The sequence below is a fragment of the Syngnathus scovelli genome, unplaced genomic scaffold, assembly GCF_024217435.2.
Source record: "Syngnathus scovelli strain Florida unplaced genomic scaffold, RoL_Ssco_1.2 HiC_scaffold_23, whole genome shotgun sequence".
NCBI lineage: Eukaryota > Metazoa > Chordata > Actinopteri > Syngnathiformes > Syngnathidae > Syngnathus > Syngnathus scovelli.
Genome location: NW_026061323.1, coordinates 1047705 through 1066513, shown reverse-complemented (window position 1 = coordinate 1066513; position 18809 = coordinate 1047705). Strand labels below are relative to the sequence as shown.

Below are 18809 nucleotides of genomic sequence, written 5' to 3'. Positions count from 1 at the left end.
TAATCTAAACGTTTTTGGCCTTTGCGAGACCTGATTAAAACCTAATGAACTGCTGCCGCTTAACGAGGCCTCGCCTCCAAATTTTGTGAGCTCGCATGTGGGGCGTCATCGAAAAAAGGGTGGGGGTGTCACCCTCATCACAAATTCTGAGCTTAGATTTAGGCCTCGTTCGATTAAAGTATTTAAAACATTTGAAGTTCTCACTGTCCGATCCACCGCTTTACCGTCATTTTATCTTGCTGTTATTTACCATCCACCCGGGGCCTACTCTGGCTTCCTGGATGAATTTTCAGAATTCGTGGCTGATCTAGTGACAAATGCGGATAATATAATTATCATGGGCGATTTCAACATCCACATGAATTTACCGTCAGAGCGACTTACTTCGGCGTTTCAGACTTTAACTGATACGTTTTGTTTACGTAAGCCGTACAGGCAGCAACGCATAAGAATGGAGGAAATACCTTAGATCTGGTATTATCTCGAGGACTTGCAACCTCAAATATAGCAGTACTGCCATACACCACTGTTTTGTCTGATCATTACTTAATAAAATTTGAAATTTTAGTTCCTTGTCAAAGACAAGAGAGCAATCAGAATGATAGCAGCCGTAATTTTAACTCCATGACTGCAACTGCGCTATCTGAGTTACTGTCACCGGCAACCGCCATATTTCCCGCATACATATCGGCCCTATTAATAATCTTACAAATGAATTCAATAAGACATTGTTAAATGCCATCGACTCTGTGGCGCCGCTACGTCTGAAAACTTGCTGTAGATTGCCTACTCCGTGGTTCACAGATGAAACACGTACGCTTAAGCAATTATGTAGAAAGCATGAGCGCAGATGGCGTTTAACCAAACTTGAGGTTTTCCATCAGGCACGGCAGGACAGACTCCTGAAATATAAAAATGCGCTTATCTTAACAAAAACTCGTTATTTTTCACAAGTCATTAATCTCAATAAAAACAATCCTGAATACCCATTTGATACAGTGGCAAAGCTAACACTACGCCAGCCGACCCCCGATAGCTCCTTCCACTCAGTTGACGAGTTCATGAAATGTTTTGCTCAAAAGATTGAATCCATTAGGGACGAGACCAAGAATACCATTCCAATCGCTCAGTCGAGACCGCCGTTTACCAGCGCTGATGATCATGGAATAACCCTCTCAAATTTTAAAAGTGTGTCCCTTGAAAGGCTTACACAATTGGTTAGTGCGGCTAAACAAACAACATGTTTACTCGACCTGCTTCCAGCCAACCTACTTAAAGAATTATTTCAAATTTTAGGACCGTCCGTCTTAAATATAATCAATCTGCCTGTCTCCTCTGGGATAGTGCCAACAGCCTTTAAAACCGCTTGTCACGCCCGTGCCACTTCGCTCAGCCACACCCCTTTCGTTACCGTAATGTCTGTCACCTGCTTCCTCTTGTTACCCTGTGTATATAAGCCCTGCCCGTGTGTTTCTCCCTGTCGGTGTCTACTGTTGTGTCCATTCCTGTTCGTGCCCAGTGCTCCTGTTCTTGTCATCTGGTTTTCCCTCGGTCTGTCTGAAGGCTCACGGTCAGAATTTTAACCTTGTCCAAGGGGACTTCATGTCGGTCAGTCTGTCTGTTTTGCTGGCCGTGAGTCTCCCTCCCGTCTGTGTCGTCGGTTCCCCACCTGCCTCCCTTCCAACTCCTTTTCCCTGCAATAAATCCTGGTTCAAGCTGCATTTGGTCGCCCTGGCTCAACTCATTCCTGACACCGCTATCATTAAACCGTTACTTAAGCGACCAAATCTTGACCTCAGCAGCTTATTGATTACATGGTCGCCAATAATCGATATGACTCTTTTCAGTCTGGTTTTAGAGCTAATCATTCCACTGAGACAACACTTGCTAACGTGACTAATGATCTCCTCATAGCTATGGATTCAAACACTTCATCTGTATTGTTACTACTCGATCTTAGTGCTGCCTTCGACACTGTAGACTTCGATATTTTATTAGGGCATCTTAAAAGTTGTGTTGGTATTTCAGGGTCAGCACTAGGCTGGTGCTATTCCTATCTATCAGACAGGACGCACCGAGTGGTCCATGGCAATACGTCCTCTGAGCTCTACAATGTTACGTGTGGTGTCCCACAGGGATCGATACTCGGACCAATTTTATTTAATATTTATATTTATTTTACAGCTCAGTGGCCTAGTAGTAGAGTGTCCGCCCTGAGACTGGAAGGTTGTGGGTTCAAACCCCGGCCGGGTCATACCAAAGACTATAAAAATGGGACCCATTGCCTCCCTGCTTGGCACTCAGCATTAAGGGTTGGAATTGGGGGGTTAGATCACCAAATGATTCCCGAGCGCGGCACCGCTGCTGCTCACTGCTCCCCTCTCCCCCAGGGGATGGATTAAAATCACATGGGGATGGGTTAAATGCAGAGGACAAATTTCACCACACCCAGATGTGTGTGTGACGATGATCATTGGGAAAAAAGAAAAAAAAAAAAAAAATATGATTCCACTTGGTGGCGGCTCGGTGGCGCACTGGGTAGCACGTCGGCCTCACAGTTAGGAGGGTGCGGGTTCGATTCCACCTCCGGCCCTCCCTGTGCGGAGTTTGCATGTTCTCCCCGAGCCCGCGTGGGTTTTCTCCGGGCACTCCGGTTTCCTCCCACATCCCAAAAACATGCTTGGTAGGCCGATTGACCACTCCAAATTGTCCCTAGGTGTGAGTGCGAGTGCGAATGGTTGTTTGTCTCTGTGTGCCCTGCGATTGGCTGGCAACCGGTTCAGGGTGTCCCCCGCCTACTGCCCGATGACGGCTGGGATAGGCTCCAGCACGCCCGCGACCCCCGTGGGGACTAAGCGGTTCAGAAAATGGATGGATGGATGGATGATTCCACTTGGGGACATAATACGTAAATATAATATTAGTTTTCAATGCTACGCGGATGACACCCAATTATATATGCCCTTATCGATGACAGATCCGCAGGATTGTTGTAATCTTGAGGCGTGCCTTGCGGAGATCAAGCAATGGATGTCTCTTAACTTCTTTCGTCTTAACCCGCATCAAACTGAGATGTTGATAATTGGTCCAACTCGTTATCAACACTTATTTAAGGAAACCACTATAACTATAGATAACCGTATTATCACTCAGAGCGATACTGTAACTAATCTCGGGGTAATATTTGACTAAACGCTCTCCTTTCAAAAGCACATTAAGAATATAACCAGAATTATGTTTTTTTTCACCTTCGTAATATTGCTAAGATTCGTCCGATCCTCTTGACCGGTGATGCGGAACTATTATACATGCGTTTGTCACTTCGCGCCTGGGCTACTGTAATGTATTATTTTCTGGTCTTCCTAAATTCCGCATCAAAAGTCTACAGTTAGTACAAAATGCTGCTGCGAGGCTGCTCTCATGGACAAGAACATTTGACCACATTACCCCAATATTAGTCAATTTACATTGGCTCCCGGTCCATTTAAGATGTGACTTCAAGGTTCTTCTATTAACCTATAAATCACTGCACGGCTTAGCGCCTTCATATCTCGTCTACCTAGTTGTTCCTTATGTTCCGTCTCGTAACCATTGTTCGCAAAACGCTAGTCTTTTAGTGACACCAAGAAAATGTCTGCAGGGTCTAGAGCATTTTCTATTCGGGCTCCAGAGCTTTGGAATGCCCTACCAATGGATATTAGAACTGCTACCTCAGTAGAAACATTCAAGACACGTTTAAAGACACATTTCTATGATTTAATTAACCTGTAGTGGCCGATTCAGCTGGAGTTTGTTTTCGCTCCCTCTCCCCACCACCCCACCCCTCCCCCCACCCCACCCCCGGCTGGGGAGCTGGTTAGGTGGCACCCAAGCTGACAGTGGCTATCTGGATTCTCGTGGACCAATTCAGGATGAGGGAACTGCAGCTCAACCTTCTCGAAGACACTGCCAGGACAATCGAGGGCACCTCCGGCAGCTCTTCGCTTTGACTTGGACATCCACTTTTTCATTGATTTTCATATTATGTATTATTTGTGCCCTCTCTGCATCCATTGCAACCTGGTGATCCTTCCATCTGTGGTCCCTTCTCAAGGTTTCTCATTTTCCCCTGGTAGGTTTTATTTTAGTTTTTCCTTGCACTTTTGGGAGCTTAAGATCAGGGGATGCTTTGAGAATAATTGTCAATTTTTGTCTATGTGAAGCCCTTTGAGACTGCTTGTGACTTAGGGCTATACAATTAAACTTGAATTGACTTGACTTGACTTAACCAGTTTGTTTCTAAAGAAATGATTCAGTCTCTGACGATAAACACAAATGAGTACAGCTTTCAAACAAAGGGTGTTAGAGATTTGCTCACTCCAACTTATTTTGCAAGAACCACACGGGAGACAAGTAAGTCCTTTTAGACACCTGCAGGTGGAGAGTCCATTCGTCGCTGTGCGTACAGCGATGTTCGAAAAGAGCTCTGAACTCTCCTTCCTGCAAGAGGATATTTATTAAGAGAAACAGAGTGTGGGTTGAGAGTTGACAGGTTTGGTGAACCCCCGGCCTCTGGTAAGATCAGAGCAGGGGGTGTTTTACGATGTTGTGGGAAACAGAACAACTTTGATTGCTTCCTCTGCAGCTGGTCAATCAAGCAGAGGAAGCAACCACTTCATTTTACTGCATTGTGAGAGCAAGACAAGATTGGTTAATCATTATAGTCTACATTCCAACATAATCCTACGATAAAGATAACCTGGAAAACCCTAACAAAGGGAACATGTGTGAATACCAATTCCAAGGAAATTGAGAACATGTTGGGCATGTACCTGAAGATGGGCCAAGTACAAATGGCTGGTACCCATATGTACTGGGAGGAAGACACACGACACCCTCCTGTTGCTGACCTGATGCCACGGAACAGATTCCAGTCTTTGTTGACAGCCTTACATTTCGTCAACAACTTGACAGTACCAGAGACTGGAAAGAAGGACAAACTGTGCAAGACCAGACCTTGGCTTGATTCATTCAGAGAAAACTGCCTGCGGGTGATACCAGAAGAGCACAACTCTGTGGATGAGATGATGATTCCTTTCAAGGGGAGATTCAGCAGCATCAAACAGTAAATTTTTTTTTTTTCAAAGTCAAAGTCAAAGTCTCCTTTATTGTCAATAGCTCCGCATGTCAAGACACACAAAGCGATCGAAATTACGTTTCTCACTATCCCAGGGTAACAAGACAGAGTTCACAACGCACATACAAGTAAACAACACAGGAAAAATAAAACAAGAAGATGAACAATAAGAGTGATAGCACGCTAGCCGCTCCCGATCCACAGCAGAGTCCGGAAAGATGACAGTCAACCAGGCCACTGTGAACACGAGCACACAGCAGGCACGCACTGTCCGGTTCGTGGAACTTATCAGGCGAACGCAACCCATCTTGTCGTCCCGCGAACGAACGTACGCCAGTAGAATGGAAGGCACGGCTGGGCGAGGTGGGGTGGCCGCAAGCCTGGCCCGATGTCTCCGCGCTGGCCCCTCTCCCGCTGCCTCGCAGACCCGCTGCCGACGCATCCCAACAATGCTCCAGGACGGAGCAGTCCGAGCTCACGACGCAGTCCAACCGGGGGAGGAAGAGCAGGCCAGTCCGGCGTCGCTCCATGACGAAGCAGTCCGAGCGCCCTTAATCTCTCCGCACCAAAGTCCAGAACGCCATAAAACCCACTTCCGCCGATGTTGAGCAGAACATGCCCGCCGCACTAGTAGCACGACGTACATGCGAGGCAAGCCACACCCATGGGTCTTCAAAGTATGGGTGAGAACTGGAGTCTGTGGTGTGATGTTTGACTTTGATATCTACCAAGGGAGCAACAATGGACTGCGAGCCAAATCAGAACTCGGCTTGTCTGGTGATGTTGTGACAAAGCTAGCTTCAACACTGCCAGAAGGTCACAACTACAAGTTCTGTGCTGACAACTTCTTCACCTCTGTTCCACTGGTAGAGAAGCTCCTTGATCGAGGAATACATTACATCGGAACAGGCAGGCAGGTGCGCCTACCCAACTGCAACCTTGAAGACGACAAGAGTTTGAAGAAGAAGGGGAGAGGAGCCTTTGACCACAGAGTGGAGGTGAAACACAACATCTCTGCCGAAAAATGGTATGACTACCGAGCGGTCACACTTATGTCGTCCTTTGCTGGAACTGAGCCTGTGGAGAAGATCCAACGCTGGGACAAAGTCAACAAGACCTACATAGAAGTTGAAAGGCCTCACATCGTGGGCATCGACAACAAATACATGGGAGGTGTGGATTTGCTGGATTCATTCACAGCCAAATACAAGTTCCCGGTGAAATCTCACCGTTGGTACATGTACATCTTCTGGCACACCATCACCCTTGCTGCGGTCAACGCCTGGCTCATCCACAAGCGGGACTGCAAGGCTCTCGGGGTCTCTCCGAAAGAGACACTGAACCTGAGACTGTTCCAGGCACAGCTAGCATCCTCTCTCATTCTGAAGGACACAATCAAGACTCCATCTGCAGGCAGTGGCAGCTCAGTGACACACACTGTGACAGCAGGCCCTTTGACTGCTCAGAAGAGACCATCCTCTGGTAATGAGAATCCAACCAGCGTCCCACCCAAGAAAACATGTCCACACCCACCACCGGATGTGCGTATGGACCTTCTTGGTCATTTCCCAATGAAGACGAAGAAGAGAGGGCACTGCAGACACTGCCCTACAGGATACACCGACACACAGTGCTTCAAGTGTGATGTCCGTCTTTGCTTCAAAGACGACAGGAACTGTTTCTGGGATTATCACTGGAAGGAAGAAGAAGAACATTGATATTTGAAGTAGTGTTAGCCTTGATTCTGCATGCACCTAGTATACTGAGCGTGACTTACAAGCCAGTGTATCTAGCCTGTTTGCATTGCGCATGTAATCCTGTTTTTATTTTGCTTTATAAAAAATATCAACAAAAAAATATGATGAATGTCATTATTCAGGTTACATACTGTGTAAATGAACTTAGCTGTTAGGCTTGATAGATTAGTTTGGTCCTATGCTTATGTTGGAATGTAACCTGTAATAATTAACACAGCTTGTCCTGTCATGACAAAGTGGTAGAACAAAGTGCTGGGATCCTTTGAACTGGTTAACCAACTGCAGAGGAAGCAATAAGAGTTGTTCGGTTTACACAACATCGTAAAACACCCCCTGCTGTGATCCCCCTAGTGCAGGGGTGTCCAAGTCCAGTCCTCGAGGGCCGCATTCCTCCATGTTTTCCAAGTTTCCCTCGTTAAACACACCTGTGCAGGAGCCTGATCATTGAATCAACCCGTCCTGGATTGGCCTGAAAGTAGAGTTTGTGTGGTTGAGTGTGACTGGTAGGATAAATTGACTAAAAGGCAATTTTGTTGAAAGGTCAATTTAAACCTGCATTGAGGATCCTCAAAAAGAAAAAAAAGAAAAAAAAAATTGGAAAGACCTAAAATGCCAAATTAAGATGGGAAATAAAAAACACGGTAAATCTCTGGCTCTTGAAGGAGATGAGAAGTACATGGCGAGTAGATTTTTTAATTGTATGCAATACATGCCAAAGTGGAAGAAAAAGTATGGAGTAGAAGGAAAGTTGAAAGTTGAAATGTGGAATGTAGTGGTAGACATTTTGGAGGAGAGTGTGGCTGGGAAGCCAAAGGGATTGAGAAAGGAAAGAAAAGAGAGAATTGCAATGTGCTAGAGTGTGGTTGAAAGCTTCACAACAGAGAAGAGAACAAATTCAAAAGACAAAAAATAGAAAGATGAAGAGTGATGAGGCCGCCATTCAATTAAGATTTGAAAAATAATTCAGGGTGCATAGTGGCATCCCATTCAATGATGCAGCTGAGAGTGCTTATCAACAACAGCTTAAAAATGCGCTCCTCACTGGTTTCCCGCCTGAATTAGACAACTGGGTGAGGAAACACTTGGTGGAAGTGGACCCTGCTTGTGTTACAACAACCATGCAGTGGGCCAGAGACGCTGACAAAGTGATCAAGAAAGGCAACAATTGTGATGTATTTCATCTAGATGATGCTGATAATGATCTAGATGAAGATACAACAGTCTTCTTCCAAAGTTCCCAACGGGGCAGAGGAAGAGGTGGCCAACATGGTCACAGGCCACCATTCAATTCAAAACCCCCATCAGATTCAGACAACTGTTGGTACTGTGGGAAACCAGGACACTTGACAAGAGTGTGTCGTTGTGTAAAACAAAACCAATCAAAGGGTGGAGGAAGAGGCAGAGAAAAAGTCCAATTTTCAGCATGACTAGCTTCCTCCCCTTTGACCGCTCATGCTCCTACTTTTGGTTTAGAACATTTTTTAGATTATTAGAACTCCTGTACATACAAGAAGTATGGCAATGCTGATTGTATGCCCAATGACAAATGACCAGGGATCAAATTATGTTTGCACACTAAAGTTAAAATTTGCAAATCAAGTGGTAAAGAAATACAACTTGCTTCTAAAAGATAAAAAGAAAAAATTTGAATGTGCTGTCCTCGCATGTGCGGGCGGGGAACCAGCTTCATGATCAACTGCAAGAATTGGCCAGCTTGTGATGAGTCATTGATGACCCCCCCCCCCACCCTGTGCCCGAGAGCTGCGCATATGTGTGCCCATGTGTTAGACTGATAAAATTGGCTAAGCTTGTGTGCAAAGACATTTGCTAGACTGTGGTCTATCCAATTTGCACCGAAAGAGAGGAAAAGAAAGAAATCTGTTTGTGGGTAAAACTGGTTCACACGAGCGCTCATTAGTGTCTCACCTTGAAGACAAATTCGAAAGAAAGAGAGAACATGTTTTCAGGAATTGGATGAAGCAAAATTGTGGATTTAACACATTACAAAACTAAATTTAAGAGAAATAATTGATTAGTTGTGTTATAAGAGTATACAAACTTCTATATTTGAGTTAAATCCGAGAGATTGAGTTGGTTAGTTTGAAAAATGAAAAAAAAAGATTCTGATTGATTCACCAGCTGTTTTTTTTTGTGTTGAGTTTTTTTTGGGGGATTGGTGGATTGTTCTATCAGGAACCTTAGGAAAAATTAGGATAAAGATTGTGTTGAGAATGATATATGAATGTTGTGTGGAGAGCTTGGCTAAATTGAGACCAATGGGATGAAAAGACTCCTCTTTGGAGACTGTGTGTGAGATGCAAATGAGCAAGGATGACTGATTTCCTGAATGAACAGAAAATACAGGTTGAATGGTTGGAGTTGTTGGAGACTACTATGGGAAATTAGTAGAACACCTTTGAAGAAAGAGTGATTTTGTGCAAGTTAAATGCTAAGAAGACAAAAACAAAGTTGCTTTTGGATTGATAATTTACTAGAGAAAAAAAAAACTGGGGAACCAGTGGCACATGCAGGAGATATTTGAATTGGGAAACTGAGAAGCGTTTTGGAAAGAAAGTCAAATTAAACGATAGAATCATATTTAGTAAAGAACACATCCTCCCAAAATAATTGTCTTAGTGATACTGGACAAGGTGTGAGACATGGGCGTCGCCAAGCCTCAGAAGGAGGGAGAGAATGTGGTACAGAGAGTGGAAGATAAAAGAAATACAACACTTTACTACATATAGATTCTCTAATACATATGGTGTCGTACCATTTCAGTTAGAATTTTTTTTCTCAAACCTTTGCTGTAAACAATTGGAAGATGATTGAAAAGTGACTAAAGAAGCTATGAGGAAGTGGTGTAGGTGTTTGGAAGGGCATGCGCTTATGCGCTTCCCTGGCTAATCAACATTTGTTTGACTGATCAAAGGAACCATTTACTACAGGACTTAACATCCAATCCCCCAGCCCAAATCCAACCAAAATCAGAAAATCTCCTTTAAAACAGGAGGCAATGAATGGGATAGCCCCTGTCATAAACGGTCTTTGGTCAGGAGGAATCATTAGGAAGTGCTCAAACTCTTCTTGCAATCACACCTATTTGCCCAGTTCAAAAGGGCAATAAAATTGATTGGTGAATGATACAAGATTTGCAAAAAGCAGACAAGAACAGTCCTTGGCAGATAGCATGATCAGAGCACACAAACTGAAAGAGGTGTCAAATGCAAATTTACTGCCGCCTGATCTTTCTTCCCCACAGGTCAACAACCGCTCCAAGCCAGGAGACTGGGACAACATAAAGGTCGTCAAAAAGGACGAACTGGGCCAGCCATGGTGGGAGGGACCATTCCAAGTCTTGCTGACTACCCCCACTGTACTGAACATTGCTGGAAGGCTCAGCTGGATTCACCTCAGCCACTGGACGTTACAGAGAGTGCTGTACCCCATTTTCGGAGTGGGGGGAAGTCTGGCTACAAAGGGGCCTCGTCGTTTAGGGCGGGGCGTCTCAATGTTGGTGAAGAATGGAATCTATAAGCTCCCCACTCTGACTAGGCAATGGGAAATATTGGTGTCTCTGCCATCCGAGTAGCAACGGGGCTCCACATGCCAGGTGGATTCTCTGCTGCGCTGTGGCTGGAGCGTGCTATGGTCTATGGGCGCACCTGAACAGACCATATGACAATGTCAACCGAGGAAAAAGATGGTTACATGATGGGAACTTTGAGGACTGGTCATGGGACCACAGAAACCCATGTGAAACCAACACTTGGTACCAGTATGTAAAGTTCACTGTGAGATTACACACACACAGGAGGGATGCTATGTGTGTTCCAAACTACCCCCCCCCCCTTCCTCCACGCAAGTTCACCTGGAGGCCAGAGCAATGAATGTCACTGAAGCGAAATGCATGGCATCTATGGGAGGAGTTGTATTTTAACACCGTGTTGTCACAGTCAGTGATGCTACCCCTAGCGCCTTGGACTCACAAAAAAGAACCTGTGATCAAACTCTTTTGGATTAATCTCAATGTGACTGTTGAAGGATGACAGATGCCACAAGTGGCCTAAAGAAAAAGGCTACCTGGAATGGACTACACGTGTTTCATCCAAGGGAATAAAACCCACAAATGCATTGACGACGACTGCTCTCCAGGAGGAAACTGGATGGGATCTTTTTGGACACACCGCTGTGTGTCAGGATAAGAGAGCCATTTCAGGTGGTGAGGGCTCTCCAACCAACATGGCTGCACCATCAAACGGAACCTACTTCATACAGAATGGCTGGTGGCTTTGTGGTCATAAGGTTTATCCGATGCTGCTCGCCAACTGGACACGAGTGGGTGACCGACCACACCTACACGATACAACATCATCAGCTGACGACAGCACACAACTCTTCTGGACATCGACGCAGGGCTGTTGCGACCTTTGAACCACATGATCCCGTCTGGGGTGCGACTGTTCCAGACGACCATAAAGTATGGTCCGTCGGAGACAAAGTTGCTCATGCGCTTTTCCCTTGGATCGGAGTTGGAAAACAATCACTATTCATTGAGACACTGAACTATCGTTTTCAATCCTTTGTGAATCTCTTGCTGCAAGTCAATGATGGACAAAATAGAGTCAGGCTATTAGACTAATGGTCTTGCAAAACAGGATGGTTCTCGACTTGATGACTGCAGAACAAGGAGGCGTGTGCCACATTATTGGGACTTCCTGTTGCACATACATTCCAGGAGTTAATGACACACACATCAACGTCACCATGAACTCACTGAAGAACTTACAGCAGGCCATGTCAAAAGACAAAGTCCCATGTCAATGGGATTTCTTTTCATGGCTGTTCTCTGGCGCTTAGTGGCAATTGCTATTGAAACGTGTGATGCCTGTGATTTTTGTGCTGGTATTATTGTGCTTGTTTACGACCTGTGTTATCCCGTGTTTGAAGTCTGCTGTGACAAGGGTTGTGTCTTCTAGCGTAGCACAGGTGCAAATACAACTTCTCAGGCATGTTGGATGTGATGACTATAATGTGCTGCAAAACGTAGATTGCGTAGATGCTGTTTAGCCAAGCCCCCAAACAGCTGAATAATCGAGCGATTTTTGTCTTGAACTGTTGTTATTGCTAACATTCTGGTCGCCTAAGGCAGAGGTCTAATCTATTGTTAGATTGAAATCAAAGAAACCCGAGAGTTGAGTAACTACTTTCTCAAGACCCAGGATCTCCTTGATCGCGCCCGTTTCAGCGGCTCTCCTTTCCTATTAAGATTGTTGCTTTTGTTATCCGCTCGGAATAGTTTAGCTGTCTTTGTTAAGACCGCAGGAACTCGTTTATTTTCACTAGCGTACACTCACACTAGCTGAGCTCAAATTAACGGTTCCGAACCAGATTATGACACTCCCTGATATCAAGGATTAAAGCTGTCTTCATTTAAAAAAGAATTGAATGGTTTAAAGTATGACTATGATAGAGAAACAAAAGAGATTTAAAGCATAAATGATCAAAATAATCATTGATCGAAATTAAATTATTTTAAAGTAGAAATTTAATGAATAAGCAAGAAAAAGAATTACAAGTTTCAATTGTTCAAACAACTACCAATAATTTCCACTCACCATTCTCAATAGAGCAAAATTTATTCAGTCTCGAAATTATCTCGATTGAAAACTAGGAAATATAGTAAAAAAGGGTAAGAGGCTAGAGGTCTAAGATGCGGTTTGGTGGAAAGGTCGAGTGATCAGTTCTCCTTGTTCCAAAATCCGAATTCTGTTTAAAAGAACAGGCTGGCCTAAAGAATGGAGATGACGACGCCCTAAAAATGGCTCCTCTCTCCTGCACTGAGGTCTGCATCCCCTAGCCTTTCTTTGAGCTTAAAATTTGACTAATTCCAATTTGAAGATAATATAAATTTATCTTAACAGACCTTGGGTTAATCTCAGAAAGAACGAAATGTATCTTTGTCTAATCGGCGTTCTCGACCCACGGCAGTGGAGAGCCCGCTAGACGAGAGAGAGCGATGCTCTTTGTCCGAACGAACCTTTTATACCAGTTCAGTTCGTGGGTACTATGCCTGCTTGGTCACGTACCAGTTTTTTTTCATGACATCATACATTGGCCTCAGATGACCCAAATGCTTCCAGAATAGACTGCACCTGCATCTCGGCCGGTCTCACCCGGATTCAACCAGATGAGGTGACCATGTTCTCACGGAAGTAACAATTTTCTCAGGGATGCTTCATCCTGTTTCCCACTCCCAAATCTTGTCGACTGTCCATCAACGTGACATTTGCAAATGTTTTTTCTCTGACTTGTGTTCCGTCAAACAGCATTTTGTTTAGGCTTCAACTGGACGAACGTGACCGAGGTCATGCTCATGTGTGGGATCTCAGTGTTCCACCACTTAGTATCACCATTAACCTCCTGCCTCCTTGTCTTCGCTCACATTTATACATTCATCTGTAAATGGAACATCAATATTACATACATGTTTGATACTGATTAAACATTGTGACAATAATAACCCATACTTTCACAATAATCAATTTAACACATAATCATAACTATGATCGTGTATTCTCTTAGTTAGCAGGTTACAACACTAAAGCAGCTTCAAAACTTATTTTGACAAGCTGGTGACCTCTAGGTCAAGCTTAAGCATGGGATTGCAGTCTTCCACCCACGGTATCACTGTCAACCCCTCGTCCTTACTCAACTCTTAATACATTCATGTGTAAATGAAATATCAGTGCTATAATGCTGCTCAAGTTGCTACAAACTATACAATATTGCAAAACAGAATAAAATAAAGTATATTGCAGTTTACTCTAACTGTGATTAACATGTCTCATTCTCATTACCTAACAATGAACATGGGCTTCCCTAGTTAGCAAGTTAAAATATTCATACAGTTTCACAGTATATTATAGAAAAACAAAATAATATAACATAATCCAAAATTGTGTGTTGCTGTGCTTCAGAACAAGTCTTCATCTAATCGATGACTTTTTAAACTATGAATTTACTATGTTAGGTCAATCTGACTTTGGCACCATCTTCTGGTGAGATTCGGAACGGGAATGGAGGTTTACTGGTTCAACCAACAAATTCCCCTTTACCAATTTAACAATAGTTAATTTTGAAGGACTAACTTTTAAGTAACCCCTACTTAGGCCCCCTTCTTCAGGTCTTCCATGTCAAGCTTTGAATTTGGAATTTCATCTTAGCCAATTTGTCTGCGCCAAATCCAATACACACCCACGCACCATCTTTTAACATCCTATCCAGCATGTAACTCGTTACCCCCTTCTTGGGTTTAGGACCAGGCGGCAAAACCGCCTTGCCCCGCACCATGGTCGGGAGCTACATTGGAATCTCCCTCTCAGAGTCAAAAAGGTTCCACTGCGCGGGTGTAAAAGTCATTGGGCACAGGCCGATGTGCAGGGCTAACAGCCACACACCGGCCGCAATGCCAGTGGGACGTGACGCATCGAGACCCGTTCGGGTGGCGCCAAGCCATGTGAACCAGAGGCCAGATCGTGCGATGGGTGTCACCATGTCTGAAAACGAGAACAAAATATGGTTTTGGTGGGCCATTGGACGTCTCGAGTAGTGTTGCTGACGTCATCAGGTCAGTGACCTAGTGGTAGAGTGTCCGCCCTGAGACTGGAAGGTCGTGGGTTCAAACCCCGGCCGGGTCATACCAAAGACTATAAAAATGGGACCCATTGCCTCCCTGCTTGGCACTCAGAATTAAGGGTTGGAATTGGGGGGTTAGCTCACCAAATGATTCCCGAGCGCGGCACCGCTGATACTCACTGCTCCCCTCTCCCCCAGGGGATGGATCAAAATCACACGGGGATGGGTTAAATGCAGAGGACAAATTTCACCACACCCAGATGTGTGTGTGACGATCATTGGGACTTTAACTTAACTTTTAACAGCCGACCCATCCAAGTTTGCTCTCCTCGCTTGACATAGAGACCATCAGGGGCGAGCCATATATGGCCTGTAAGGGATGTGGTAAAGCAACAGCTCCCCACAAACGCCCTTCCGACTGTCCAGGCGAATTTTGCTAAATTCAATCCACAAAGAATGCACCTGGGTGCATTCAAAACACAATTTACTGTCTGAAACACAAGAGACACATAAGATTCAAGATTCAAGAGTTTTTTATTCGCCATGTTTGAGCGTGCCAAACAAGGAATTTGACTTCGGTAAATCACAGCCTCTGTTCAACATTTAGGTGACTAACAACAACACTCAGGACATGTGAAGAACGAAAGATATTCTCAAACACCCCCTGATCTTAAACTCCCAAGAGGGCAAGGAAAAACTCAAAACTCCAGCTAGGGGAAATGAGAAACCTTGAGAAGAGACCACAGATGGGAGGGTCCCTCTTCTAGGATGACCAGGCTGCAATGGATGCAGAGAGGACACATAGTACAAACAGTGTAGACAAAAAAGGTGTGGCAAGCGGGATGTTATTGCACAGTAATGACTCTGAGACTCTAAGAGTGGTGTGAGTTCATCAGAGCGTCAGCCTGGGGGAAGAAGCTGTCTCTGTGTCTGCTGGTTTTAGTGTACAGAGCTCTATAACGGCGTCCGGAGGGGAGTAGTTCAAACAGGCTGCAACCTGGGTGCGAAGGGTCTGTTGAGATGTTACTTGCATGTTTCCTGGTCCTGGACAGGTACAAGTCTTGGATAGATGGGAGGTTGATTCCATAAGTTAGGAACATAGAATGGTCGAACCATCCTCATTAGGCAGGCTTCTCGGAGCCTTGTTAAGGAAACGTTTACTGTTCAAAAAAGTCATAACTTAACACAACCAACTCCAGCACGGTTCCCATCCTGGATAAGTTCCATTCTAAGTGGAGTTTGTCATTGGAGGGGATGTAATTTCCTCCGGTACTTCTCTACTTATTTTTCAATAACCGCTGCTTTTGGTCTCGGGTAATGGGGCACACGAGGCATTACTGTACCCTCGTGCCTGGTCCTCCCCCTTCTTGAGGAACAAATTACTTCAAACTAATTCATCCTCAAATTCACATTTGCAAATCACACGTATGTCAGATTAACAAAGTTTGCACGCTCCTACATTACCATTGCTGGGGAGTCGCTCCCCCATTTCAACGTTGCTGGGCCAAACCCGGGGCTGAAGGGAAAACCCAATTTACTACTCGCCATGGTTTGCTATTGTTACCGTCTTACATAGTATTACACAGTTGGACGAGCGGTGTTCAAGTGACCAGACGTCGATGGGATCGCCGCTCTTGAAGACGTCTCGACCCTGCCCCCAGGGCGGTGCAACTTCACCATAGGCCAAGACGCAGCATCAGGATGAGTAGGCAGGAACACTCACTTCGCTCTCGTCTTTGTGGAGAGCACAGGTGTCAATCCAGTCCTCCACACCTGGCTCAGTCAAAGCACACTTTGACTGGGAGCTTGTCCGGGTTTGCTCCGGCTCCTTCCCAGGCATCCTGCATCATGGTCAGAACAATGACATCATAAAACCTACTCCTGACCAATAAGTAGGTACCAGGTTGCGTGTCAAACAAACGACACATGTTTCTTCGGCCTTTCTCCGATAAAAAGAATCACGGCGCTTAGGCGTATGGCTCTTCTCACTAAATCCAGGGCTCAAATGGAATGGAAATAATTACGCCCTAAAAATGGTTTCTCTCTCCTGCACCGCGGTCTGCATCTCCTCGCCTGTCTTTGAGTTTAAAATCTGACTACCGTATTTTTCGCACCAAAAGGCGCACTGGATTATAGGGTGCACCCTCATTTTTTTTCTTAGTTTAGTTTAGTTTATTCACGTGATATCCAAGACATACAACATGATACAACAAACAGCATTACAGTCGGATGCATGAAAGGTCACCCCAAGCAAGCTATTTAAAGCTTTTAATAGGGGGCCCGGTTTCCCATAAGTATCAGATATTGGCCAGATATCCTTACAATATGGATGTTAGAAAAATTGTATATATATGTTATCATGCGTTCTCTAATGAGTACTTATTCACAATATTACTGTTCAGTATGCTTGCTGCTTTGCCTTGCTTATTCTTATCTTGTACAACAGAACAGAAGGATTACGGCTGGGTCAGGGGCGAGATGACGGTTGTGTCAAACAAGATGCTGCTGACAGCTCAGCGTCCACCAGAACAGATCGTGAAAACAACACGTCAAACAATGCGTTATGAACCTTCTGATCTTTGTTAAAGAACGACACTTTCTCTTTTTATCTCTCAGAATATCGCTTAAACTGTTTTGCTGATATAGCCATATCTGCACGCAACACTTTGTGCGTTACTTTTTGTTTCTTACGAGATGAAGCCACAATCTCTTTCCCCCCCCCCCCCTTAAGGGCTAATCGTCTCACACTGTGGGTAGGGCATTCCAAATAAAAAGAGCGAGGAGTGTAAAACAGATTTTTAGTGTAGTCGGATTGCTGTAAGTCTGATTGCACTCCTCGCGAGAAAAGACTCAATATTCTGCCTCACTTGTTTTTTGTCTGCTGACCCTTTTCTCTTATTCAGATATTCAGTTAGCACTTTGAACCTAACAGATTTTTGGGGGCTCGTTCCGGGGTCTCAATAGACCTATTTCGGGATTCCAGCTGACTTTTCGACCCAGGACAAGTCCTTGGCCAAGGCATATAGAGGAAACCCTTTTCACGGGGCTGACTCGATCAGTCGGCTGGACGCCGGAGTGGTTGACGAGATCATCCGAGGAGAAGGCCCAGCAGACTGTGAGTACGGATCTTGATTCTGTTAAAAGTAATGAAAGTGCAGTGACAAGAGGTCACTTAAAACCTTGACAATTCTAGACCCTATCAAGTGCAATTAGAAACAGTTAAATTCTGCAGGGGATGGTGGAGTCCCCTGACGTAAAAGTCAGTTAAATTCCACGGGAGGGCGGACTCCTCTGTTTTTTAAAAAAGTACAGGTAATTTGGAGCAGTTAAATTCCACTGAGGTGTCGTGGGGCCTCCTAACTTAACCTTCCTAATGTGTTAGCTTTCTGCTGCCATCTGTGGTGTTTTTCTTAACTCTTGTTTAGCTGGTTTGGCTCCCTTATCCATGAAAAGATAGGTTTTATATCTACTTCAAGAAAAAGGCAAAATAAGTTTTCTTACACAATAGGAAGGTTAAAGAGTTTGTTAAAATCCACGGGAGGGTGGACTCCCCTGCTTGCCTGTGAGACGATAAAAGTGTGTGTATGGTTTGACTGAGAGTGACCTCATTTGAGCTCTCCTCTATGTAAACAACACAGGATTGTGGCTTTGTGTGGATGAAAGCAAGGACTCTCTGCTTCCTCCGGGAAGGTGAAAAGAGACTCGCCACACATCGAACATTTAACCACTGTCCTGTGAATAAAGTTGGCTTTAGGACACTGTAGGTGCCATTCGAATTGCCAACTCCGAAATTTAGAAAATAAACCATGGGAAAATCAAATAGCAAACAAAAGCCGCTACCCAGACATGAATTAAAATCTAAAGATTGGAAATTGATGGAAGAGGTCGACCCCGAAAATGTAAAATATCTTGACAAATGGATAACCGATTACAAATTTGATGGTCAGCTGAAAACGAATTCATTGAATAACCTAAAGCAATCAATTGATGCTAAATGTGGCGTAAAGAAGAATAAAGGCGGATATTATCTAATAGTACAATGGGAATTGGAAGCTGAGAAGAGAAAATGTGGGCAGATGAGAGGAAAATTGAAAGATAAGGAAGACGAAGAAAAGATAAAAAAGAACTTGCTGTTGCACAGGCAGGAAGATGATGAGACAGTGTCAGGGCGGGCTCGCTTGAAGGCCGAGGCTGGCAATGCGATGAATGAGGATGAGAAAAATGATCAAATTATAAAGACGGAGATTGCAGCACGCCAAAGCGAACCAATTTTTCCGTCTCTGTACCCCAAATTACCA

General features: G+C 44.5%; 1 protein-coding gene across 1 annotated transcript; it reads left to right on the top strand.

Annotated features, from left to right (window-relative positions):
- The first annotated feature begins 4125 nt into the window (after positions 1-4125).
- LOC137839863 (piggyBac transposable element-derived protein 3-like) lies at positions 4126-17477 on the top strand. The gene has a single exon (XM_068649695.1). It carries the CDS (start codon positions 5761-5763, stop codon positions 6832-6834), a length of 1074 nt encoding a protein of 357 aa, XP_068505796.1. The 5' UTR covers positions 4126-5760; the 3' UTR covers positions 6835-17477.
- Positions 17478-18809: the final 1332 nt, after the last annotated feature.

Bases quoted from the DNA above. Each gene is read 5' to 3' on its own strand.
- LOC137839863 (XM_068649695.1), top strand. From the start codon at position 5,761: ATGCGAGGCAAGCCACACCCATGGGTCTTCAAAGTATGGGTGAGAACT.